The 27,022-nt window shown below is 45.6% G+C and overlaps 1 protein-coding gene across 1 annotated transcript in view; it reads left to right on the forward strand.

Annotated features, from left to right (window-relative positions):
• HSD17B4 (hydroxysteroid 17-beta dehydrogenase 4) overlaps positions 1-27,022 on the forward strand; it is an 867,876-nt gene that overhangs the window by 343,449 nt on the left and 497,405 nt on the right. Inside the window, exon 9 of the mRNA XM_078675560.1 lies at positions 15,883-15,974. Coding sequence (XP_078531686.1) covers positions 15,883-15,974 — 92 coding nt within the window. The remainder of the gene's footprint in view (positions 1-15,882; positions 15,975-27,022) is intronic.

The following is a 27,022-nucleotide window of genomic DNA, read 5'->3' on the forward strand; positions in this document are numbered from 1 at the left end:
GAATTAACTATCCGATATATTTCTTTCGGCCTAGATTTGGTCATTGTTATTTTGTCGTTATAGTAGGCTGCTTCTGAAGTTTTTATTGCGAGTTTATAGTTCCTAATAGCGTCCCTGTAAGTGGCTTTATCAGTGAGGTCATAGGTCATACGCCATTTCCTCTCTAATCTCTTACAGGAGCGCTTTTTATCCCTAAGTTCTTCAGTGTACCACGGTGCTGATTTACTCTGTCTCTTTGACCCAGATAGGTATGAGGGGAGAACCAAATCTAAAGAGGTGGTGATCCAATCGTTATATTTGTTATTATTTACCAATTGGTCATGGGAGAGTAGAGGTCTAGTGGTACTAAGGGCCTTCGTCCAGTTATCTACAGAGAGTTTGGACCAGTTTCGGGTTTTCCGAGATGTGAAGATGGATGACGGAGGTTTGCTTGTGGTCCAAGTGAAGGCTATCAAAAAGTGGTCCGACCATGGTAGGCAACTGATAGTGCCCACTTTGAGTTGGTCGCTATTACTAAAGATCGGGTCTAAAAGATTACCTTTTTCATGCGTTGGAGAGGGAACTAATTGCTCGAATTGGATGGCGGCTAAACTCGACATCATCTCTAGTGCCGTGGGGTCTGACAAATTATCAAAATGAACATTAAAATCTCCAAGTAAAGTAAAATTTGAGGGAGAGGTAACCAATTCGGAGGCCACCGACAACAGAGATGTATTAAATTGTCTGATGGTTCCAGGAGGACGGTAGATAAGAATACCAGTGAAGCTGGTGTTAGGGGAAAACTCGATCACGAAAGGAAGACTCTGGAAACCAGGAATAATGGCCTGCACCAGATCCGGCTGAGAGTCTTGGCATAGCCAAGTCTCGGTCAAGAAAATCACATCCGGTGAATGTTCATCTAAGAGCAAGGAGATTTCTAGACAATGCTTAGCTAGAGACCTGCAATTAAGCAGAAACATGGAGTAGTCCTTTACCTCAGACCTGGCGGTGGTAGTGGTGATTAACTCAGAATTACAGTGCGGGCAGCGGCGAGGGATCTCCAGTGGATATATTGAATGGCCGCAACTAGATAACAAAGGTGGGCGTAACTGATGTAGAAGGCTCGAGCTATATGACCTTCTATCTTCCACAAAAGAGTCAGGGGGGTAGCCCCTGGACCCGGTCGGGCGCGGACAGGCGCAGACGGGCTTGCCTTTGGCGCGCCGCTGGCGCGCCCGCTGCGCAAGACAGGCAAGAGGTGAGACGCACACTCCAAGTGGCAAGTTGCCACCACAACATGTGCTCTGAAGACCTGCAATACGTGGCCGGTCGCCACATTGCACTGCAAGCAAGAAGGAGCACGTCACATGAAGTGACTTCCCCTGCTAAGCATGCCTGAAGGAAGGCAGGAGTAAGTGCCACAATGGCGCAGGTCCAAAGCACAAGCACTACGCCCTCAAGCGAAGGAGATGGAAGAAGGCGACCTTCATCCAGGTAGAGGAGCACAGCAAAAATCCCTGGTTTGGGGATGGGGCCTGCAAGACGTCCATGAGGTGTCGTACGAATAGGATAGACCTGTGACAGGCCCGCAACAAAGAAAAGACACAGTCCTAGGCACCAGACGGAACCAGCAAGATGTTCATGTGGGGTGAACATGAGACATGAGGCATGACGCCACATTAGTGAGGAACCTGCTTGAAAGTAAGGAAGAGCGTGGCAGGACACCGCATCCCAAAGGAGGAAAGGAGGGTGGCAGGACGCTGCATCGTGAAGGAGGAGAAAAGCGTGGCAGGATGCCACATCACAAAGGAGAAGTGAGTGGCAAGATGCCACAGGGCGAGCAACCAAAACAGGTGTGCAAGAGAAAAGGGAGAAGAGCGATACGTCAGATGATTCGTGCCAGCACCGGAGAAGTTGTTAACACAAGACAGCCACCGGGGTGCAGAGACGTCACTGGAGACAGCTTTGCAGAAGGACCAACCATAAGCCGCTAGCAAGCGCGATCTGCGTCCAGGCCCCACGCTTCACAGTGTGACCTGTTACCGGCTGCTTGGCATCCATGGCATCACGGCTAGCAAGTGCACTTACCAAAAGATGACCCCAAGTGGCCACAAAGTTCCTCCAGTCTGCTTCACACCAAGATTCTGCCTCAAGCAAGATATCGCCGCTCGTTGCCTAAGTGTAAGAAGGTAATCGTACTCATTACCCAGGTGCAGCGGGAGGCTAGCCACCCAGAAATCTTCTGTGTCCCCTTGAACCTGAGGCCTGCCGAAGAGAGTATACACGACCATTGAACTATCCAGCCTTTGGGTAGCATGAGGCTTGGCTGTGTCCCTTTTGGGATTTCCGCAGTGACCCCTCAGGGTGCCCTCCGAGAGGCCCTCTAGCACCTCACACAGTCACATGGCAGTCCAGGGGCAAAAGCCTCATGGGTATTCCGGTGAGAGGCGAATCCCAACAAGAGAGGTGCGCCTGCAGCAGCTCCACGACAGGCACCGAGAAGCATGAAGGTCACAGATGGAGGCTGGTCACCCAAAGACTATTTGCATGTGACGGCCAGAGCACACATCACCATTTGCGGTTGCCAGAGCTACTTGGTTGTGGTCCTGTTGGCAGTTCCTCAGCTACGCCTTCGCACAGCCCACGAGAGGCCATGGACAGTCTACACTGTCCCGTAGCAGCCCTGCAAAAAGTGCCTCAAGGAGACTCCCGTGAGAGTGGAGTCCAAGCAGGAGAGGGAAGCCTGAAGCTGATCTGCCAGCGGATACTGGGAAGCATCATTGCCTTTAAGGAAGGCCCTCTTCTACCAAGGTCATCTTCAGTCTTTGCAGGTTTACCGTCCACCGGAGCCTGAGCTCCTTCAAGAAGATCTCCAAACTGGACTTCACCACCGCTCCATATGCACCCCTATTGAACAGTGTAAATAGTCTACAACACAGTGGGACCAGGCTGGTCCGAACTAAGTCGTTGAGGTGGACTAAAACCTCCTGACCGTGCGGTTCAGAGATCCAGCACCGTGCTTCAGATGGCCTGAAGACACTCAATAGTGCTGTGTATTGTTGTTTGTTTTTCCCATAGGTTGGCCTTTTGTTTTTGTTTCCAATAAAGTTTGGGAGGGATGTAGTGTCCTGCTGGACATGTTCTAATGTTCAGCATTGTGCTGTACCCACATTTAACACCCACCAATCACAGGCGTCACCGTTCAGGTGACCCTGATAATAAAAGGGGTTGGGCGCACGTGCACAATGCCAGTTCCAGTATCCTACTACTCTGTGTCAGCATCCATTATTCATAGCATGTGGGTCCAGGCCCCACAACACCACAGAAGCCCCCATGGTTATTCATTTTAGTTGTGACCTCCCGCGGTGTGGGGGTTAATTAAAACAAAATGTCAAGGCGGATTTTGGTGTTCAGTCCCGTCGTGTGGACAGTGGGCCATTGCATCTGTGCAGAATAGGAATTCTGTTGTCAAAGGGTCCAAGCTCAGTCCAGTTCACAGAGGGAGCTCTGCATTGTTTAGTTTGTGCAGATGGTGGACACTGGCACTCGCTTCTGGAAATTGGGTTTATTTTTCCTCATCAGGTCTCGACCTGGAGCAACAGAGAAAGAGAAAAGAATAGTGTGAAAGATAGAGGAAGAGAGAGGCAGGAAAACGGTGCCAAATGCAGAAAGTATGGGTGAAAACGAACCTACAAGAGTGAGATAAAAGACAGAAAATGCAGAAAGAAACATTACTTGAAAATCAAAACTAGAAAGCACGCTTATTTGGTGAAGTACCAGCAGCAAACGGTTTCCCCCTTTATTTCCCACTTGTTATTGTTTTACAAATTGAGCACTGGACATCTGAGACAATTGGATCAGGTTTCCAGTGGCTCTGCTGGAACCACATCTTTGAACCCATATTTCCCCCCTCCTTTCACGCACGCCTTGGCAGGTAGAGGTCATTCAGTTTTAAAAAGGGCACCATACAAGAAAAATGTCGAGGTATCCACGCCACTCCAGGAGTTCACTGTCCTAGGGAGCAAGCTTTGGGGCTCTTATTTCTTAGATCACTTACCAACTGCTTTTCTGTTTTTTTTTTAATTGTCTGCAAACACATGCATTGCTTGCCCTAGGTCTCTAGGGAGTAGGTGCTCTGCTCTTTTGCTTTCTGATTCGTTTTATATTGCGTTATGTCATTAGGCATGGAAATGCATGTGAAAGGCAGAACATTGATGAATGCTCCTGTTGCAGGCATGCACTGAAGCGACACGTAGGTTGAACACAATTTCAAAGCAGGGCATCTGAAGGGACAATTGTATGCTGTGGCCTCCAGGAGAATCCCACGAGTGCCATCCTGATCATAAAGAACCCAGTGCTTCATCGTCTTCTTCTTCTCCCATACATAATATTGCCTTTTTACTGATGTAATCAGAGATAAGTTTGATGAGAATAGTGCACATATTCCTTAATACTGTCAAAATATTAAAATATCTCCTAAATAAACACCGAACATTGGACTCTCAGGAATTCTGAAAGGGGGAGCACGCAGAGAAGTCCAAGATTTATCAGAGTCGCTGTGACTTTCAACATGTAAACTTCCCCGGGGAGCTCCACAGAAAACAAACAGCTTCAACCAATGTCAGAAGAAATTTCGGTTTCAAAGTCAGACCAGGAATTGAGTCTCCTGCACAGTGCAGCCCCTTCAGGGATCCCCACTCTGAACCTTTCTTCCTATCAGATGTACTATTTAGGTATGGCGTGGTAGTACATCTGTCTAGAAGAGATATTGTTGCAAATTATGTAAAATACACATAGAGTATGTTTTGGCTCTGACAATAGGAGTGTTACCCTCCACTTCGTGCTCTTGGATGTTTAGTATATAATACCACCTCCTATGTAGTGCTTGCTTTGCAATGCATGAGGGACTATTTTACATCTGAAAAACAGTCTGAACCATCACACATGCAAACCTTTATCCCATTCATGCATAGTATACAGAAAGCAATCGTCTCTTTGAATGTTTGTTTGTTGCATTAGATTTTTGTGTACATTTTCGTCGGGGCCGGCGTGCAAGCCACCTTTACCACTACTAACATTTTCATCATGACCACCGCCATCGTTACCACCATAAGGATCACAAACCCCACCATTACCCAAGGCCACATTTACCAACGCCACTACCAAAGCATTGTGCATGCTAGTGTTTGCATGCTTTACCACATCAAAGGCACACGTGTGCGTGCTAGACATGCTAACAGGGTTCCTGCCCACCCCATGGGAACTTTAGGCCCATGACTGCACACCCATGTCGAAGAATAAGAATAGTGGATGATTTCTAGGATCCTCAATGCTGGCTCTCAAATGCTCTTGAGGTACACTAAATGTCCACCTCCTGGTCAAGCATTACCCAGCATGTCTATGCATTGGAGCGCAAGCCCTGAAGCAAAATATATTTCCTATAGGGCATGCTCCTATACAACTGATGAAACACCCTCCTGAGAAAGTACACGTGCCGTATCAATCCCTGAACATTTCATTTTACAACCCACATACACAATTGTTTTAAAATGAAGCTACGCCGCTTCCAGGACAAAGGGTATTGACTGCTTTTTGTGCAGGGGTTTTACATTATTAATATAGTCTCTGGTGTACTATAATGTGCTGAGCCTGCTGCTTATCTCTACATTGCTGCTTGCCGTCAAGGACCACTGAGCTTCAGATGAGCACCAAAGTCTCATCTTCCCCTCACTAAGGGAACTGGGAAAGGCAGGAGGAGGCAGAAGGTCCTACCACAGAGAGTGAAAACTGAAGTGGGTAAACACTGATTGGAGGTGAAAGCAAGTACCCTTTGCTTCTTTGTAAGACAGTTGCCAGTAATCTGGGTAATAGGGGTCGTTCTCGCCATGTGGGGGACATCGTTGTTTCTCAGCAATCTGCTTAGGCCACTCTGTTGATGTACAGCAACCTTTGAGAGCAGGCTACCTGCACTGTAGCCTGCTATATATTTATTAACACCAGGGTACAGAAGGCAATAGGAGGTGATGCGTTCCCTGCGATTCCTTGTGAGCATTTTGGCGATTCTGTTGCTGCTGCTTATATGCAAACTATTTAGAGCTTTTTCCTGGAGAATCCAAGTGGTCACTGATGTATGCTGTGACTAAAAGGGAGATTGAGAACTGGGGCTTGGGGGGGGGGAGGGAGGGAATAAACCGAAGACAGCATTAAGAATGCACCGATTCCAAGATTTGTTTCTGAAATGAGATAGCATACACTTGTGATAGACCTAGGGTTTAAGCCTAACTAAGAAGTGTTTCCATCAGAATTGCAGTAACAGTACAGCTGCTTGTTTACTGGTTTACATTAAGCAAAGGTGAGGCAGCCCCTAGGAAACAGGATGTGCTTGGTGGAGGTATTTTGTATCACTGTGTGTTACTCACATAAACAGTTTGCAGGGTTGTCTCTATGCAGAGACAACATAGGCCATACCTGTGGTGTTACCTGTGAAGAATGTGCTTTTCACAAGCGTTTGCTGATAGGAAGAGAGGATGAGGAGCAGAAAACATCACAACTGCATTTTGTGAAGTCACTTGAGTGCTGGGGTAGCGGATGAGAAACTAGTATTCATTTCCCACACTGTATAGCAACTGTTGTAATGTTGCCCTTTCTGAAGGGTCACCTTAGATGTTTTTTGCCTTTTGCTGAACCTTATTTTTGCTAGCTATAGAACTCTGTGCACTTTACTCCTGCTAACCAGAGGTAAAATGCTTGTGCTTCTCCTTTCAACATTATGAAACTGGTATACACCGGATTAGCATATTTAACTTACCTAGTATATGGTACCAAGGTGAACCCAAGGCTTGTAAGTTAAATGTCGCACATGGACTACAGAACTTATTGTGCCATTGATTGCAGGCCTGCCACTAGTAGCTTGCTTTGAAGTTTTAAATTGCAAATTCGACCTGTCAAAGAAGCCGTATTGACAGGCCTAGTACTTCCTTTTAAATATTTATAGATTACCCTGAAGTAGAACTTATTGCCTGTAAGGCAGTGACTAGCCCGTCAATGACTTGTGAACTAGTTCTCAAAAGCACACAGTTGGCTGACCTCAACGAGTAGCGATGACCAATCCAAACCTGGAAGAATATGCGGAGGTGAAGTCTGATCCTTTTTTACATTAAAGTATCAAGTTCTGCTTGAATGTCACATCCTACTTGACGGGTCCTCTGGGGTTTTTGATATGACACTTGGGGGCACTTCATAGAGGCCTCCCCTGTAACAGGCAAATGTTAGCTGACAATGGCACTGGGCCCTTCTTTGTCCTCCCCAGTCAATCAGGCCCCAATCTCAGTGGGCCTCTTTTTGACATTACACTTTTACAGCCTGATTGGCAGGTCTGGGTTTTCATACATAACTTTTGTCAAAGGGCAAAGGCAAGATGCCAAACTTTTTTACATATCCCCTGTCTTTGTGCTGAAAACTCCGCTACGTTCTACCAGAGGTCTGTCTCTGAGGATGCTGTGCCGTCCAAAGTGGATAGGGTTACTCCCTGCAACCTTTATCCCATTGATTAGGGTGTCCCTAGGAGTCATTCACACCTATTAACGTATGCCAGGCATACATCTGCTATCTCCCGGCACTCAGTTCAGAACACTCCTGGACTCATTGAAAAGAAAAGGATTAAACCTGCTATCTGAGGGTCATAAGGCTGTCCTCCTGTTTAAAGCCTGCCATCTCCCCTGTAAATATCAGAGTACCTCACCTAGAGTCCCCAGGAGACTTAGAAGTGTACTCCTGTGGTGGATTGGACTTAAAAGACTAAAGTCAGAAGGTAGAATCTTTGACTTGGACAAACCTGGTTAGTGTATCTTATCTGCACTCCATCGTAGGCCAACTTCCATTGAACTCTTACAAGAACCATGCAAACTGGTGTTGGGCATTGCGGAAGCTGGACATAGGGTCTGTCAATGACAGACACTACTGCCAACCTTTACTGTGCACAACCGAAGGCCGTGCGCACTGGGGGTGGGCCTCATGAGAGGTTGGGCTCCGAACCAGGTGCCAAATATACTGTTCTTGGGCCAGTTCAGCAGGAGTTGGCAGTCAGTGCTATCATTTGAGATGCTATCAGAAGTTGTGTGAGGTCATGAGCAGTTCATGGTGGAGCTTTGAGATAATTTTGGTTGGCGTAGCTAACCATGCCCTTGTTTTGTTGTTGTTTATTTGTGACTTCACTATAACAGTTTTTTAAGTAAATATACATATTCGTTTTTGTGATTGTTGATGAACATGATTGACCAGTTGAATCTGTCTGTTATCTGGAATGTTACTTATTTTAAAAAATATACCTATACAAGTAATCTTTTTTTGCTCAACATAGATTACCGTAAAACTTGATTGGTGTACCGTGATACAGCAAATCACCAATTTACTTTAAGCGGAATTCACTCTGTGATTACAGAAAATGAGCAGTGCAATGTCACATCCATAGGACATCCATCCCCCTACGTACTTCTGTAACATCAGTTCAATAAATTACCATAGTGGCATAATTCCAAAGCTCAATCTGTATCCCATGGCATAATGACAGCATGCCTAAAACCATGGTGGGCTTGATATTTATAACTGATTTAGAGTTTTTGTTTATTGCCACATTTTATTCCTTGCCCTCTTTATATTCATTTCCCCTCCACTTTGGTTTTGCTGCTTTATCTGATCACTTGCTCTTTAGAGCCACTCACCTACACCCAAGTTTAGGTTATGTGCACATTTGGTGTTCTGGCTGTCAGGGACCATGTTTTCGATATCATGGGTTGTTCAAGAAAATATCCCTGACCCCATGTGACAGGTAGACTGGCTATCTTAACTCCATGTCCTTCTGCTTGTGAGTGTTGGTGCTCTGGCCGTTTACCACTGTTTTGTGCCTAAGTGACCTTGTCTATCTGTTAAACTCCACTTTAAATGTCCACCAGATGTGCCTTGTTGTTAAGTAGTCTTCCTAGAGGCTTACACTGGCCTTTTTTGCAGTGGGGATCCTGAAATTTGTAAACGTGAACACTTGCTGCTAGAGCAAGTTTATCTACGTTCGAGACATGTGAGCTGTGGATCACATGCTTTACATACTCCTGCCATCTAGTGTTGGGTCCGGATGTTTGCTAGTTGTTTTTCTTTGAAGAAATCGTTCCAGTCACGAAGTAAGGTGACTCCTTACAGTGATAGTGCACATCGGCATCGACTCTATTGTTAGATTGTTTTTTTCCGACATCTGGTTCAAACGTGAATTGCTGTACTCCGGTTCAACACCGTTTTTCTGGTTCCCATCGGTGCGCAATCTATTTACCCTCAGCGGTATTGTTATTCGATCGTGTTTCCCATTCTCCGCATATTGTATCGGTTAAAAAAAAAAACTCTTTTGATCAGAAACTTCGTGGAAGGCCGTTGGGCCTAGCCGAATCGGGCCACCTCGCAGTCTATGGAACGGACTCCATTTAAATTCTGTCCCCAGTGCCAAGCCAAGTACCCCCACACTGACTTGCACAAAGTCTGCAACTTGTACCTTTCCCCGGAGCACAACGAACAGGACTGTGACGCGTGCAAATCGTTCCGATTCAAGAAAACGGTCCGTGACCGTCGGGCTCGAAGCCTTGAAATGTAAAAACAACACAGCAGCTCCATTCCGTTTCTCTTCGGATAAGACTCCCAACAAGACGTCTACGACGCGCCAGAAAAAGGCTCCGGTCCCTCCTCGCTCTTTGGGCCAAAGTCGGCGCTGAGAACACGTTTCCAATGCCCCGCCTTCGGGGCTGGTACCGAAACAAATATCGAAGCCTTCCGGTTCGGGATCGAGTCGGCTGCATTCTGGTACCAAGCCGAAACAATTGGCATCGAAACACGTTTTGGAGTCAACTCCTTCGGTGCCGAAACAATCTTCGGATCCAAAGACTTCAGCGCCGAAAACCTCGGCTCCAAAAATATTGTCACCGAAAAATAAAATGGCTTCTACTCTATCAAAGGAGCCTCGTTTTGACGTCCCGCCTTCGAACCCGGATCCAGAAAGAACTAGTGATTATCCCAAAACTGGGCGTATCCACGCTAAATTGAAATCAAAACTCAAACCGGAAATAGAGGGCATTCACCACATTCCTCTTAAGAGAAAAAACTTTGGCACTAACCCATCACCTCCTTCCCCACCTAACCCAAATTTCTTAACAACACCCACAAATTTACCACCATCACAAACACCTGACAACCAGGATGATGGGGATGGAGTAGATGATGATAGTCCTGATCCATGTACTGATTACAACACGGATCCAAACACTGATAATGATCCAGACCTATACCCTACAAAACCCTCTCCACCTGATGATAATGTAAGGTATATAGAACTAATAAATAGGGCTTCTGAATATCATGGAGTTCAGCTTGATCAAGAGTAACTTGAGGAGGATTTTCTCTTTGAAACAGTGAGCTCTTCCCAAAGACCCACTCACACATTGCCTATGCCTAAGGGTATGCTTAGACACGCGGACAACATCTTTAAAGATCCGGTTCCCACATAAATCCTTACACCAAGAGTAGATAAAAAGTATAAATCTGCACCATCAGATCCACTTTACATCAAGGGTCAATTACATTTAGATTCGGTAGTTGTTTCTAATGCCCGTAAACTGGCAAACTCACAAACATCGGAGGATGCTCCTCCTCCTGACAAGGAATCTAAATTAATAGATGCCTCAAGGAAAAGAGTAGCTGCGCAGGCAGCAAATCACTGGCGTATTACCAATACCAAGGCTCTCTTAGCCAGATACGACCGAGCACACTGCGACGAATTGGAACATTTGCTCCAATTTCTACCTGATGAACACAAGTCTAAGGCACACAACCTAGTTCAGGAAGGAAAGCTAATTTCCAACCCATCTATTAGATGCGCTTTAGATGCATCTGACACTGCGGCTTGTGCAATCAACACCAGTGTCTCCTAAGAAGACATGCCTGGGTTAGAATTTCATGGTTTAAACCCAAAGTACAGGCTTCTATTTTAAACACCTTTTGATAAGGAGCATCTCTTTGGTCCCGTTATTGACACTTCCTTAAAGAAGATGGAAAAAGGACAGAGACGTGGCAAAATCTATGGGAGCCTGCAGTCCCCATCTAATAGGGGTTATTTTTGTCGCTCCTTTTGCACATGGGGCTCCAAAAACATCCACAGACAACACCTCTACATCATATAAAGGCAACACTCAGTCATCCTCGTCAAGAGGTTACTTTCGAGGCAGAATTGAAGGCAATAATGGCAAGGGAAGAGGTAACGGTTCCACACCCTGCACTTCCTCCTCAACAAACAGTGACTTGCCTCCCCTTCCCCCGATCATTCCACACCTGTCGGGGGACGTCTCTCTCAATTCCTCCCCGTCTGGCATACAATAACAGAAAGATGGGTCCTAGGACTTATCCAATCTGGTTATTGCCGGGAGCTTACCGACAATCCGCCAAACATCCCTCCATGTTCACACAAAATGTCACCAGAGCATCTACACCTCCTGAAACGAGAGATTCTTTCTCTTGTGCAAAATGGAGCTATAGAAGCTGTACCATTAAAATATCAAGGCTCAGTCGTGTACTCCCTATACTTTCTCATACCCAAAAAGGACGGCTCTCTCAGGCCTATATTAGGCCTCAGAGAACTAAATCCATATATTCACTCAGATCACTTTCACATGGTCATTCTTTAACAAGTGCTCCCACTCCTACAGCAAGGCAGCTTTATGCCTACTCTAGACTTAAAGGACGCATACTTCCATATTCCAATACATCCCGCTCATCCAAATATATCAGGTTTGTGGTAGTGGGACAACACTACCAGTTCAAAGTGCTTTCATTCGGAGTCACCACTACTCCCACAGTATTCCCCAAATGCCTAGCAGTAGTCACTGCTCACCTGCGAAAACAGCCTATTCATGTCTACCTGTACTTGGACAACTGGCTCATCAAAGCCAGTTCTTACTGAAAGTGTCTCCAGCGCACTTAAATAACACTAAAATTGCTGTAAAAGCTTGAGTTCACAGTGAATATGTTAAAGTCCCATCTCCAACCCTCCAACACACAAACGTATTTGGGAGCCACTCTGGATACTCAAAAGCTCTGGCCCGTCTAAATGCAGCCAATGATCTGCAATATTCAGGCTCTAATCTCACAGTTTCAGCCCAACCAGTCACTAACAGCTCGTTTACACATGCAGCTGCTAGGAATGATGGCGTCTTTAATCATGATATTTCCCCTTGCAATACTTCATATGCGTCCCCTTCAAGAATGCTTAGCACGTCAGTGAAATCAGTCTCAGGGTCAATTGACAGATCTAGTGTTGGTAGACTGCCACACCCATCACTCTCTGCAGTGGTGGAATCCACAAAACTTATCCAAAGGACGGCCCTTCTTCGACCCAGTTCCACAGACAGTGCTAACAGCAGACGCATCGCTCACTGGTTGGGGAGCTCATCTCCAAACTCACACAGTTCAAGGTTTGTGGAGACAGAAGCAAAATCAACTTCACATAAATCATCTAGAGCTGCTAGCAGTGTTTTTAGCGCTCAAAGCCTTCTAGACTCACTTTGCAGGCAAAGCTGTCCTAGTCCGCACCGACAACATGACAGCCATGTATTACAGACAAAAACAAGCAGGGACACACTCTCCCCAACTGTCACGCCTTGCACAAGTCATTTGGAAGGGGGCCATACGTCACAATATTTATCTCCTGGCAGAACACCTTCCAGGAGTAAATAATCAAATTGCAGACCTTGGCAGCAGACAGAGAAAACAGATTCATGAATGGGAACTTCACCTTCAAGTTCTCCTCCCATTCTTTCAGACGTGGGGCTTTCCACAGATGGAGCTGTTTGCTGCACATGAAAACGCAAAATGCCCAAACTTTGCCTCCAGGTATCCGCACCCATTGTCCAAAGGCAATGCACTATGGCTGAATTGGTCAGGGATATTTGTCTACACTTTTCTGCCTCTGCCACTCATTCCACTAGTGGTTCGGAAGCTCAGGCAAACATTCCTCACACTGATCCTAGTAACTCCCACATGGGCCCATCAACCTTGGTTCACTACCCTGTTGGACCTCTCAGTAGTTCTTCATCAAAAACTACATCTCACACCCAGTCTCCTCAAACAGAGCCATGGAAACATAAGACACCCAGATCCCAAAGAACTCAACCTAGCGATCTGGCTCCTGAAATCATAGAGTTTGTTTATCTGAACCTTCCACCAAACTGTATGAACATCATTAAAGAGGCCAGAAGGCCTACTACAAGGGTTTGCTACGCAGCTAAATGGAAGCGGTTTGTTATATATTGTAATAACAACCATATACACCTGTTAGATGCTTCCATTCAAAATATCATTTGTTACTTGCCGCAGTCTTACACATGCATATACTTACATCTTGCTGCAATAGCTGCATACCTTACAAAATAGATAGCATCTGTCCCTTTTTTAGGTCTCGCCTGTCAATGCGCATGCGCATTGAGCGGAGCGAGACTATAGGGGCTTAAACAGAGTTTAACTAGACTGGCGATTTGATGCAGTGCATGTGCGCTTTTAGCTCAATGCGCAAGCGCAATGAGTTAAAATGCGCGTGCACAGCATCAAATCGCCAGCCATCTGTTGCCCAGATTGGTGCCGCCTGCAGCTCTTCCCGCTCCACCCCCTGCTGCATCAAAGGCTTTCACGGCCGGCCGGCCGTGCTTGCCCAGCTTGTTTTCCCTGTTGTTCTCATCTTCATCTCCCCCTTTCTCCTCCCCCCTAATTATTCACCCCTGCTGTTGTTCAGACCCGCCACAGCAATGCTGCCCTCCATCGCCGCCGGCCGTCAAGCATTTTCTGCCTGCAGTCAGAGCTTGTTTAAACCATCGGCCGCGCACCTTTCTTTATGCCTTATTTGCCCTATTTTTAATTAATTAGTATTCGTTTATGTAAAGTAGCCCGATGCGCATCCTCTTTAACAATAGTGGTCCAGCTCAACTTCTTTTAGCATTTTCTGCTCGCCTTCGCCACTGCTCGTCAGTACTTGTTTAATGCTCCCACTTTTTGTGTTCTACGACAACGTACTTCTCGCCCCTGATACACTCTGTCTCCCTCTCCATGCTTCTGTCCCCTGCTGCACTCTCAGGCTCCCTGTCCGTGAATCTCACCCTTGCTTCACTCTTGGGCTCCCTCTCCGTGCTTCTCTTCCTTGCTGCACTCTCTGCTCCCTCTCTGTGCTTCTCTCCCCTGCTGCACTCTCGTGCTCTCTAGAGATGTGGCCTAACGACCAGAGCTGCCATCTAAGTCCCGTAAATACAAAACATGTTGCATTCCAAATGCTATAGGTGTCACATTCGCGAAAGTTATACCTATTGGCATTGTAAATGACAAAGCTATCAATTTAGCTATTTTAAAAACCAACACATAAATAAAATATTTGTCATTTACAAGACCAATAGCTCCAACTTTTCTAATGCGAGACCTATTGCATTTCCAATGCTTGTTAGAGTACCTGTTATCCAAGCTTTTATGGAAAGACTCAAGAGTTATTCCACCAAGACTACCACCTGCTCCAGTGTGTAAACTTAACCTTGTCCTTACTAGACTAATGGGTCCACCTTTCAAGCCATTGCATAAATTTGAACTACAATTTCTCACTTGGAAAGTTGCTTTCCTCATTGCAATTACATCACTGAGGAGAGTGGATGAGCTTCAGGCACAAATCATAGAGGAACCCTTTTTCCAACTCCACAAAGACAAAGTGGTTCTTCGCTCGAACCTTAAGTTCCTACCTAAAGTAGTATCTGCCTTTCACATCAATCAATCTGTTGAGTTACCCGTGTTTTTTCCTGAAATAAAACAACTGATTGTGGCTTTTGCTCCACCATACAAAGGCAATCCTATATCTAAATCGGGTATTGCTTGGTGGATTGTCAAATATATTCAAACATGTTATGCAATAGCGAAGATAACTTTACCAATACCCCTAGAGCGTATTCCACCTGCAAACTAGAGGCTACTAAGGTTTTGTTAGGAAACATCCCCATAGCTGACATCTGTAAAGCTGCCACATGGTCTACACCGCGCACATTCACCAAGTACTATTGTCTAAATGTGTTAGCGAGACAGCAAGCTAATGTAGGCCAGGCAGTACTTAGAACACTCTTTCAGACAACTGCAACAGCTACAGGTTAGCCACCGCTTTGGGAGAATACTGCTGTTTAGTCTATGCAAAGCATGTGATCTACATCTCACATGCCTCGAAAGGAAAAGGTTACTTACCCAGTAAGCATCTATTCTTGGCATGTAGAGCTGTAGATTCACCTGTGCCCACCCACCTCCCCGGGTACCTGTACCTGTTGCAGTTTCTTACTCGTATGCATACGCATGGACATCTCTATTCTACTCTTACTAGCTCCATTCTCCCCCTCTGCGGGTAAACACTCTAACAATGGAGTCAATGCCCGTATGCACTATCACAAATGGAGTCAACTTACCTCGTGACTGGAAAGACTTCTTCGAAGAAAAACAACTTGTAAATATCCAGATCCAACACTAGATGGATGGCAGGAGTATGCAATGCATGTGAATCTACAGCTCTACATTCCAAGAACAGATACTTACTGGGTAAGTGACATTTTCCTTTTCATTGATGAATCAACAATACTGGATAAGTAATGGGATGTTTTCCACTTTGATGAGCCATCCCAGAACAACACCAAACAAATACTGTGTGTTATTTATAAAGATCTGTGTTTCTTTATGCTTGGTATTCTGCTTCTATCTTATTTTTGTGGATAGCACAACTCAAACAACCAATTGCATAGATGGTATTGCATGTTTGTTGTAAGTGTAGCGTTAGATGTCTAAACGTATATGTTTAATTTTCTTTCTCAGATTTGGTGAATGCACTGAAACCTGATTACGTAGCACCTCTTGTCCTGTGGCTTTGCCATGAAAGCTGCCAAGAGAATGGTGGTCTTTATGAGGTTAGTAAATGATTTTTCTTGTAGTGTTCAGTTTCCTCCTTTGCAAAATCTTTACTAAATGTAATGTTCCAGCAACAGATGAAGTTCTTTTCTTTGGTCTGTGCATGTAGGAAGGTGAACTTTTGAGCATGAGCCTTAGACATTAAACCGAAATAGTTTTGTATTGGTGGCAGTAGTAGATTATCATAGGTTGAACAGGTAATTTTTTTATTTTTTTTTATTAATATATCCATTAGCATTTTCTTAGTTGCAGTACAGGAACAATACTCAACACAGATTAGAAGACATTTCAGTACTAATATCTCAGCATCAATTTTAATACAGTGGTGGAAAGCAAGGCAGCGGTTTCCTGTCCCTTCGGTTCCCTTCATGCCCACCCACCGTCCCATTCCCAGGACATCGCTGGGAGTCAGTAAGTGTAAGCCCATATTGATTAAGCCATGGCATCCATATTCTCCAGAACTTTTTGGAACAGCCCCTTGCCTGATAGGTCATTTTCTCCCCAAGCATATACATGTCCATATTTTTCTTCCATTCAGTCAGTGTCTGGCATAACTCCGCCCCCCACACCCTGGCCAGATCCCGCTTCGCCACCACCAGCCCTAGCTGAAATATTAGCACTTTTGTCCTGGGGAGGTCAACTTCCATGGAAATTCCCAGCAGAACTAACTGCGGGTTCAGGGGGATCGTCCCCTCCAGAATGGCCCCCAGCTCCTCCAGTAAGTCCCCCCAGTATCTCTGAATCTGGGAACACTCCCAAACCGTGTGGAAGAATGTACCGACTGGTGCTCGACAGCGCAGACTATTGGGTTCTGCAGCCCTCCCTATGTGATGTAGGCGTGCCCTATCGTAGTATGCCTATGTAGATATTTAAGTTGTATCAGTCTTAATCGTTATTTAATGGTCACCTCTCTGGGGTGCGAACAGGTAGTTGTTGACTATCTTACATTAGTCTAACAAATCAAAAATATTTTGAACATTCAGTCCAAAATAATGTTACTGATTTTAGTCATGAGGCAACAGGGAGGCTAATTCAGCTTTTTAAAGTTCTGAACAAGTTACCTGTACATTACATTGCATAAGTTTCACCCGAGATGAGAGGGAAATGTGAATATTCAGGTTCCAGTGCCTCATTTTCCTACTTCATCACACACTTTTTATTTTATTGAGTAGCTTATTTAATTTAGTCTATATTTGCAAAGGGAAACGTGGCCAAAAACAAGTGGACCACCATGAATAGAACATGAAATTTGCATGTGTTTGTTAGTAGGAGACATTGGGGAACAATTCACAGATCTGAGGGGCATATAACGAGCATACTGGGATTGTAGCAAATCAAAATTTTCTACACTATCACCCCAGATTTTTCTATTGATTCTGGACCTTATTTTTGCTGTGCTTAAAACTCTCTGTACTGCTCCCTCTTTAAACATGGTTAGATTAACGTATCGCTTATTGACCTATTTAAATTACCTACAATTCCCTAGTATATGGTGTAAAAAATATATATACATATTTACACCCAGGGCCTTGAAGATAAATACCACTTGTATACAGCAGCACCTATTGTGCTATCCACAGAGTGGGCCTGTGAAGCATGGCTTCAGGCTACCTGTGTAGGCTTGCAGCAGCAGCCTGAAAAACAGTTGTCAAATCTGTCAAAATACAATTTTTTGATAGACGGAAAACCTGCTTTTAAATATTAATAAGTTACTCCTAAGTACACCCTGTTGCCCACAAGATAGGGTACCTGATAGTTAAAAGTAGAACATGCGCGAAATTAAAGTTGCCATGTTCCACCAAGCCCTAGCCCCCAAAAGCTATTTTTACAGGCCGCACTATAGCTGCGTCCTAGAAAATGTACAGAATATAAACGTTATTATGTAATTTTTTACATGAAACTGCTAGAAAAGTAATTGAACAATTATTTTTAATGTCTAGTAAAAATCCAATTTGATGGTAATGTTGTATTTTTAATAAATATTTAGGAAGCATACGTTTTAGAAAGCTTACTTTTACCTGCCTAAACCTTCAAAAGGCTAATCAGCATTAGCCTACTGACAGCTGGTCTGCCTGTGCTTCACCTTATTGAGGCATGAAAACCGCCCCCAGTGCAGAAACAATGCCTGGGTTTGGGAGGGTGTTAGTTTCCCCTTGCAGGGAAGATTAGTTTGAGTGGACCCAGCAAATTATTTAACTTGAAAATGGCCTGCTCTTTCACAAGTAATGTAAGGTGTTTGAATAGGAGCTATTGAATTTAAAGCATTTCCAGCAGAATAGGCTCAAGTGTATGAGCATTGAGACGATAATGCAGACATAAAACCAGAGGGTTACAAATGTGAGGGAAGGTGTGGGGTTTCAGTAAATTGAGCCATAATATGTTAAAGGGGGCTAAAAATAGATCGACTGCTACATAAGTACAGCATCCATCTCCAGGTCTGTTTAGTCAGCCTACCAATTTTCTGAGTTGCTTAACAGTTCCCTAATTTTAAAATATTAACATTTGATAGACAAAAATATATTCACATAAAAACAAAGTTGAAGTACCTTTATAGCTAGGTATGCTAATATGATATTAGCTTAAATTAATGAAACCCTAGAAATTCACTGAAAAAAAATAAGGATAACCTTCGACCGATCTCGCTTCTGTCTTTCCTGGCTAAGGTGGCGGAGAAGGTGGCCAATCGCTAACTTACGACACATCTGGAAGATGCGAGACTCCTTCACCAGACGCAGTCGGGTTTTCAGGCAGGATACTCTACGGAAACTGCTTTGTTAAGGGTCACAGAAACCATCAGAAAGGGGGCAGATGCGGGACACACTATGGCACTAATCATGTTAGATCTTAGTGCCGCGTTCGACACTGTAGCACATTACACCTTGCTGCAGTGTCTGAATAAAGGTGGTGTCTCAGGGTCTGCCCTGAAATGGCTTTAGTCTTTTCTAAGTGGACGCAGCTTTCAGGTCAGACTGGGTGTGCACGACTCCAAAGACATTGAATTGCAGCAGGGAGTGCCTCAGGGCTCTGCCCTGAGTCTCACCTTGTTTAATTTATACATGTCGCCACTGGCTGAGATCGTGCAGGGCTTTGGAGTTGGAGTGGTCTCCTATGCAGACGACATCCAGCTAATGATCTCCCTATCCCAAGCTACGGAGCTTGCTGCATCCAACTTTAGGGCCTGCATGCAGGAGCTTGCCTCCTGGATGGATAAGAACTGCCTTAAACTGAATGGTAGCAAAACCGAGGTGCTGGTGGTGGGAGGCAGTTCCTCGAGCTGGTCGATGGAATGGTGGCCTTCTAGCTTGGGTTCCATTCCTGTACCATTCCGTGAGGCAAAAAATCTGGGGGTTTGGGTAGACCCCGCTCTTTCCTATGATGGACACATAAGAAAGGTAGTTGGAAAATGTTTTGGTGTTTAAAAAGACTGCGTAAAACACTGGATCTTCTCCCGTTAGGGGCAAGAAAGATCATGGTACACGCGCCCATAACATCTTGCCTTGATTATGCCAACATACTATATTTGGGGGCTACTGACAAAAGTCTGGGACGCCTACAGGTGCTGCAGAATGCCGCTGCGCGGCTGGTCCTTAGTCAGCCTTGTAGGGCGGCTTCAAAGAAAGCCCTTAATTCATTGCATTGGCTACCAGTAAAAGAAAGAGTCATGTTTAAGACCCTATGCACTTGTCACCGTATTCTTAACAATGCTGGTCCATCCTATCTGAGTGGCTTGATCACCAGATATGCGCCAAGGAGGGATCTGAGGTCTACTGGCACCGGGCTATTGGTGATCCCTAAGGTAAAGAAGGCCAGGATGGGGGGGGTCGGTCTTTTAGGTTCCGGGCCGCGCAGAATTGGAATAAACTCCCTTTAAAAATCAGGCTGGAAAGCTCTGAGAACAAGTTCAGAAAACTTCTTAAAACCTATCTATTCTCCAGCAGTATGTAATGTAATCTAATGTAATCTCCCTTTGTTATAGGTGCATTTGCTCCTCCCTTCTCACTTAGCACGGGGACACGCCGAGATGGCGTAACCATGCGCTTTACAAATGTCTTTAATATTATTATTATTAAAGCTTAGCATTCAGCTATAGCTAGGTGTTGAAATAAGGTAAAACAAATGTTTAAAAAAAATCAAAGAAATTCACAAGTTATAATTTACTGACCTAACTATAACTTGTGATTCCACTATGCGCTGATTTTGACTTTGCATATTACAATACTCGACATGTTAGTTGACATTATTGCTAACATCACTGATGTAAAGTAAACATCCATTTCACACAATAGGCTGCATCATATATAATACCACTCATCTAGAAGTTAAGTGTGCCTTATTAATACACGCGTTTAAACATCCTATTAAGAATGCTACCCACGGGGGCCGTGGCTAACTGCCGTGGGAAATGGCCGTGTGGTATCTAGTGCACCAAACTCTGTCCAGATTGGGCGAGTGCAAGCAAAGCTCTATCCGGACCTGGGCCTCCGTGGTGTGAGACGCGTAGCGCGCCACAAAGACCTCTGATCGCCCGACAGCGACAGCACCGCAAGTGCAGTAAGACACAGCACTATCACTCGCGGGGGAGGGCAGAGCACCATACGTCAACACCCATACCTGCTCTGGTGTCGGCCTGGCCCTCGCAACTGCTGAGTGATCATCGCGTCCTGAGGGCTGTCTGCCATCGCTCCACGCAGCCAGCGGCTGAAGTTAGACCCGCACTCTGACGCTTGTGTGCGGCGACCTGAAGGACTAGCAGGCATTGAGGCGCAGTGAAGGCACGCGCATGACTCCGACGCTACCTAGACAGTGAACGTTGAGACGTGCGTGCCCCTACACAGGCTCCTGATGCGAGCGACACGTGGAGTGTCGTCAGCACTCCCGATCGAGCACCAGTGACAGCACTGCGAGTGCGGTAGAAATAAAGCCAGCACACCAATAACAACACCTAGACCTGCTCTTTTGACTTCTTGCCCCCACGAACATCAGGAGGAGATCGCGCCCTGCAGGCGTCCCACCTGTGTTCAGAGCGACCGGCAGCTGCAGCAGGACTCACACCTTGACCCTCATGGGTGGCGCCCGAGAGCATAACAAACACAAGACGCAGTGAAGTCAGCACCCTAATTCTGGTGCTGCCGGTGAGTGTAAACCATAGCGGGGGCAGGGACTACCACCAACAAGATAGTGCCCCCCCTCCCAGGGAGTGTGCGCAACTTGGACTGTGCTCCCCTCTGGTATAGGCCTACTTGGTGAAACCCGACAGGCAGGACAGGGCCTCGGCCCTCAAGCAGGCAGCGAAGAGTAGCCAGTGCGGCCCTAATTTCTCCTCTGGCTGTACCTTACGCGCTGAACAGACCATGGCGAGCGGCCGGAGTGGTCTTAATGCACACCAAACAAAACTGGACAAATATGTGTGGCAGAAAGGCCAGGAAGACGCACAGGCTAACCTGAAAGCTACCGGGGACCACCAAGATCCCACATTGCATGACATCTTAGCTGCCATAACTACTGTGCGCACTGCCCTAGAAAACTGGATTGACACCGTTGCCTCAGAGGTCTCCTTGATCAGGCCCAACATGTGGAACATGAACGATCGCATTAAGGAGGTGGAATCCACAACTAAGGACCTAACAAATGACACCACCCTCCTCAGACGCCAAGTCGCAGATCTTTATGCTGGCCAAGACATGCTGGAACTCTAACTCGACGACTACGAAGGGAGAATGGGACGCAACAGCATCGGCATATTGGGGGTGCCAGAACGAGCGGAGGGGCAGGCGGCGGACCTATTTGCGAAAGGCCTGGTGCTGCAACATCTTCAACCCAAGGGGCTGTCCAAATACTTTTCTATTGAAAGAGCTCATAGAGTGCTGGGCAGAAGATCAAAACCCGGCGCACCTCCCAAGACCATCCTGGCAAGATTATTCAACTACCGGGGCAGAGACCTAATACTTTCAAACGCCATGCTGGTGCCGAGTGACAGAAGTGCCGCCTCCACCCCGGGTTGGTCCTTACCAGATGCATTACCCCATATAGAAGACGCAAATTGAGTCTAGTACTTCGGTGGGGCATGAAGACTGATTGATCCGGGTGTATCAAAGTCATAATGGGCACCAGAGGTCTACTCACCAAACACCTTAGCTAAAATTTTTACTTCTAAGTTTAACAACGAGATCTGCCTATACGAGCTGTACTGGTCCGCCGGTTTACCGTAATTGGGGATTACAACTATTGTCGCTGTGCGCTGGTCAAGAGGTAATAAAACATTTTTTTTTTAAAAAAAGAATGCTTCCCATTACTAATACCACTGCCACTGCCATCAACCATACCACCAATACCATTGCCACTGCCGTACCACCACAACCAATACCACCCCCACAAATACCACCCACACCACCTACAGCACATGCATCAGCTCAACCATCACCACCACAAACACTTATACTACTAGTCGTGCGCAAAGCCAATAGCTTTGGCATTAATGAGCTGGCGGAAAGAAATACATTTCTGCATGCACTGTCATTAACTCCAGAAATATTGGCTTTGCCATTGCTCGTTCGTGTTCGGAGCATGTGCATGACAAGCTACAGAAAGTTCTTGATGAAACATTTTCTGTTTTTGTGTTTCTTTTGTTTAGCAAAATTCTCAAGTAGATCGTGAATCCAGCGCAAACCCAATAATTTGATCAGGGATAAATACTCAATAACATCACATACTTTGGCCCATACACATTCACCCAAATCCCTGATGGGCTGGGGTCTATTAACTTTATTTACTCTTATCACTCAAACACATAGTATGAACATCCTGTGCTTCTTAGGAATTGAACAAATAATAATCGACTTTTCATCTGTTTGGTCAATGAACCAATTAGTTGAAGAGTTGGTAGCAATGGTAATTCGCAAACATTAATCATTATAGAAAACGAACTAAATAACCACAGACTCTCTGTATGAATTGGAATTTTATATAGTAACAAAAATGCTCTTAGGGGCATCTTACAGAAATTCAAAAACCGAAAACCTGGAGGAGGAGCCAAGATGGCGATCGGAACAGTCGCATGACCGCTCGGCTCCGAGGTCCCTTCCTCCCCGCACGTCTATCCTGAACATAATCCTGGCCGAGGTGTGCTGATCTAAATTGTTGAAGGGAAGCGACTACTTACCGTCTGTTTCTGGAGCTCCACCGTGCAGTTGATCCGAAGAACTGTCCCCCGTCTGCCTGCCGGCCTTCGTGGTGCTGAAGCCGGGGCCTCGAGTGCAGACGTTGCCCGGCAGTGATCGTAGTGTTGGCGGCCTTGATCGGGATGAGAAGCTGGTCAGTGGGAGCCTGAGAGCCGCGAGCCAGGAGAGTTGGTACCAACCCACTCCCTATAGTGGGCTGCCCCGTGAACCCGAGATATTGCCGAGCCGGAGAGAGCCCATGTTGCCCGGCTCCCCTTGGGTGAGACGCCCGGCCATGTTAATAGCCCCGTCCGGGAACCACCGGGTGGCTCCCGGCGAGCTGCGGGGAGCACGTCCGGCCTTTTGGTGACTCTCCTTTCTGCAGCAAGCGCCGCCTGTCGCGGTCCAGCCGTGGGACCTGCTGACTCTAGTGGTCGGACCGGACTCGGAGGTGGAGGGGAAGTGAAGGAGACCGAGATGGCTGAAATGGCGGATGGCGTCTCGGAGTGCATCCCTCCCAGGGACAGAGAAGCCGCTGATCTTGAGACCCCCGGAGTTCGGCTACGTGGGGAAACGCTTCTGCGTAGCCACGTAATGGCTGCACTGACAACCTTGCGGACTGCTCTGCTCCGGGGAGCCCGGGACTTGGATGGACGGATCGCCGCCATTGCTGACCCGCCATTTTGTAACAGAGTGGTTCGCTTCCGAGTCGGTGCCGATGCGGCTCCCTCCGCCACAGTGCCATGTTCCCCGGATGAGTCTACAGTTTTGGAGGAGCGAATAGATTTGGTTCCTGAGCTTATTGTCGTCCCACCTGTTCCGCAGGTGGTTGTCACATCGGGGCCTTTTTCTGACCAGCAAGTGGAGAAGCTACATCGATTCATGGTACATGAGGCCCGGACTGTGCTGCGGTGCTTTCCACATCCTGTGCTTTCCTTTCCGTGCTTGGCGGACCTGTTCTTGGACTTGGAACTGTTGGTGGTCTGGGTATTGTTGCATTCTGGCCTCGCCATGCATTGCCAGTTGTCTCTCGGTGGCTGGGGCCATGTTGGGCGGCGGCGCTACTAGGTTTGCCTGGACTGTTTGAACCTTTTGCATCGAATTGTTTCCCGAATACAAAGCTGTTTAACATTGCTACTATTGACAGAAGGGGCCGGGGGTGACCTCGCTTGGGGCCCAGAGGGACTTCTTGCTGGTTAATGGTGATTCAAGGGCACGTTTCGTGGGGCTGTAATTGATTTTTTTTTTTTTTTGTGCCTACTGATATTTGTACTTTTTCATTGCTTCTGTTCATACGATTTTAGTATGCGGGGATGGGAGGGACTGGGCAACAGATTTACAGGCCCTTCTCCTCACATTTTTTCTTCTTTTTCTCTTTCTTTTCTATATTTCGGGTTTCTTATTTAGGTCGACAGGCACGCTGCTGGGGGGGTAGGCCGTAGCCTTTTGCAGGGGTGCAGGGTGGGGGGTTGGGGGATGGGGTTGTATTCTGCTCCTTTTTTGTTTCTATGGCCCTTTGCCCTTTCCTTTTTCGATGTCATCGTCTTCATGTCTCCCATAGTTCATTCCCTTTAGGGGTGGGGCTCCTATGCCGTGCTTGGCACGTTACTATTGCATTTATCCTGACTTTGGTACTCTTCTCCTTTCCCAATCTATCTATGTTCCTCATCGGAGTGATAATGTGTTTTAACTGACTGTGTTGGGAGCCGGAATGACAATGCGATATTCGATTTTTGATTTAATTTTGGTTCTTTAAAAATGAACCGTTTCTAATCCTTGTTCTCACGTATTGTTTTGATTCTCTGCTGTATCCTGTATGTGGCTTTATTTTAATCACCTGATTGATGTGCTACATCTTACTTACTTTTGCTCGATTTACATAGCGGCCGGCCACACTGGTTGTAGGCCCGTGTTTGTAATTTCATGCTAATGGAAATAAAGGTTCTTAAAAAAAACAAAAACAAAAAAACCGAAAACCTCATGAGAGAAAACAATAATCCAATCCTAACAACAATGAATTTATAATTTCAAACAAATACGTTTGCAAAGAGTGCATAGATAAAAAGACATTAGATGCAAGTTAAATATTGGTACTTATACCAACAATTCAGAGGGATAGATGAAGAGACAAAAGGTGTAAAGACAAGACTAAGACTGCAAAATATTTTCTGCAAATGTAAATTAGGTCAAAAGTACAAACCCATTTGATCTGTAAGGGAAACCCACCACCCAGGCCTAGGTAGCAGTGGGGGACCCCCGAACCAAGAGTCAGGGATCCAAGACTCAATAAGCAGGACAGGGACAGGACAGGAACAGCTAGGCCTCTCAGCAAAACTGACGAACAGCAATGCACCCCTCTCTTGAACACCTTGAGCCTAAGCGATCTAAACCACACCCCTAAAGCACCTATTCTTATACACTAAAAGTACATATCCGTCCCACAACAGTTGCAAAAATCATAAGTTCTAGCTAAGGGATTGGAGGAGTTCTAGGGGTGGGATGTCACCCCACTATGAAAACATCTACTTTTGACTACACCATTGTTCTAAATAATTTTTTTATACAGTCATCAATACAGCTTCCCTCTCACGAGTACACATGTAACAATTTGTTGTACAATTTATTAAATTCTGCGACTACAGGTTCCGTTCTCATGATGACACTGGCTTTGGCAGTCTTTCAACTTTTTGTCCTTCACCAGGGCAGGCTTTCTCAGCTGCACTCAGCAGTTCAGTCACGTGGTCACATGGTTTCTGCTCTCATAAAATTGCCACCCGCCCTCGGTTAGGCTAATTTAAAGACATGGAAGACTCGTCCATTACTAAAAGAACGGAAAACATACATTTATTAATTATGTGACCATGAGAATCTCACTGTTTACCACCCACTTTAGCACTAATTCATTATTAACGGTTAGCCTAGCTTAACATAAGCTGGAAAACGACATTATTTATTAGGATGAAGCAACACACATCATGCGTTTTACTAAATACATGTGCGGCCTTACCATGCAAAATCACTTTAATTCACTTTAAATAAAGGATTATAACATTTCTGGTTATTTACGCATTAATTCTGGTTAGTTCATGCATTTTGCAAAGCAGTCTTCCCGCGAGTAGTGTAAATGTGCACGTTAGTTGTTCTAATACTACTTACTGTTAGTACGTATTATAGGGGTGTTCAATCGAGCAGGTTTCGTTTGCGAAATCCTGCTCCATCATCGCCATAGAGGGATTACACCTGTGATGATAAAATATGCTACTACATCTTGCTCAGATGGATAGAAGTTATGCGTGGAAGAAACCACTTATTCCTTTGCTTTAGTTTAAATTGATAATGCCGGAACAGCATGGACCCAGCATGGAAGAAGTGTTTAATACAATTCGTTCCCTTGATATGACTGTGATGAACTGCATAAGTATTATCTTAATTGGCATTTTGTCTAACTATTAATTTTACTTGGTAATGGATGCTGCAACGTGATAAGGATTGTTTGAAGTTCATGTAATTCTCATTTCGACTTCAGATATTAAATCATTTTACTAAAAAAAAGCATTATTCCTTTGAAGAGACACTGTTCCTATCCTAACCTTCTCCATATTTCTTGAGTGTTTCATGGCTACCTTACAGAAATAAACACGCTAATGATGAGCCAAAAAACAAGGCGTCTTTCTCTTGTCTCTAATCTTCCTCTTTAGCTTCCTTCCGGTAACCGCGGGCCCTCGTGTACCCTTACTGCGCTCTAATAAAGCTTCGCACACGACTTTCTGTCCTTTAATAGCACCAGCCAAGGTACATCAAGTCACTATTCAAATACATTTAGTTGAAAGAGCCAAGCTCGAACAGACCTAATGATTTTGACCTTCTACTGATTTTTCAAAGCTGCATCA

Source organism: Lissotriton helveticus, chromosome 2_1 (genome assembly GCF_964261635.1).
Source record: "Lissotriton helveticus chromosome 2_1, aLisHel1.1, whole genome shotgun sequence".
Lineage (NCBI taxonomy): Eukaryota > Metazoa > Chordata > Amphibia > Caudata > Salamandridae > Lissotriton > Lissotriton helveticus.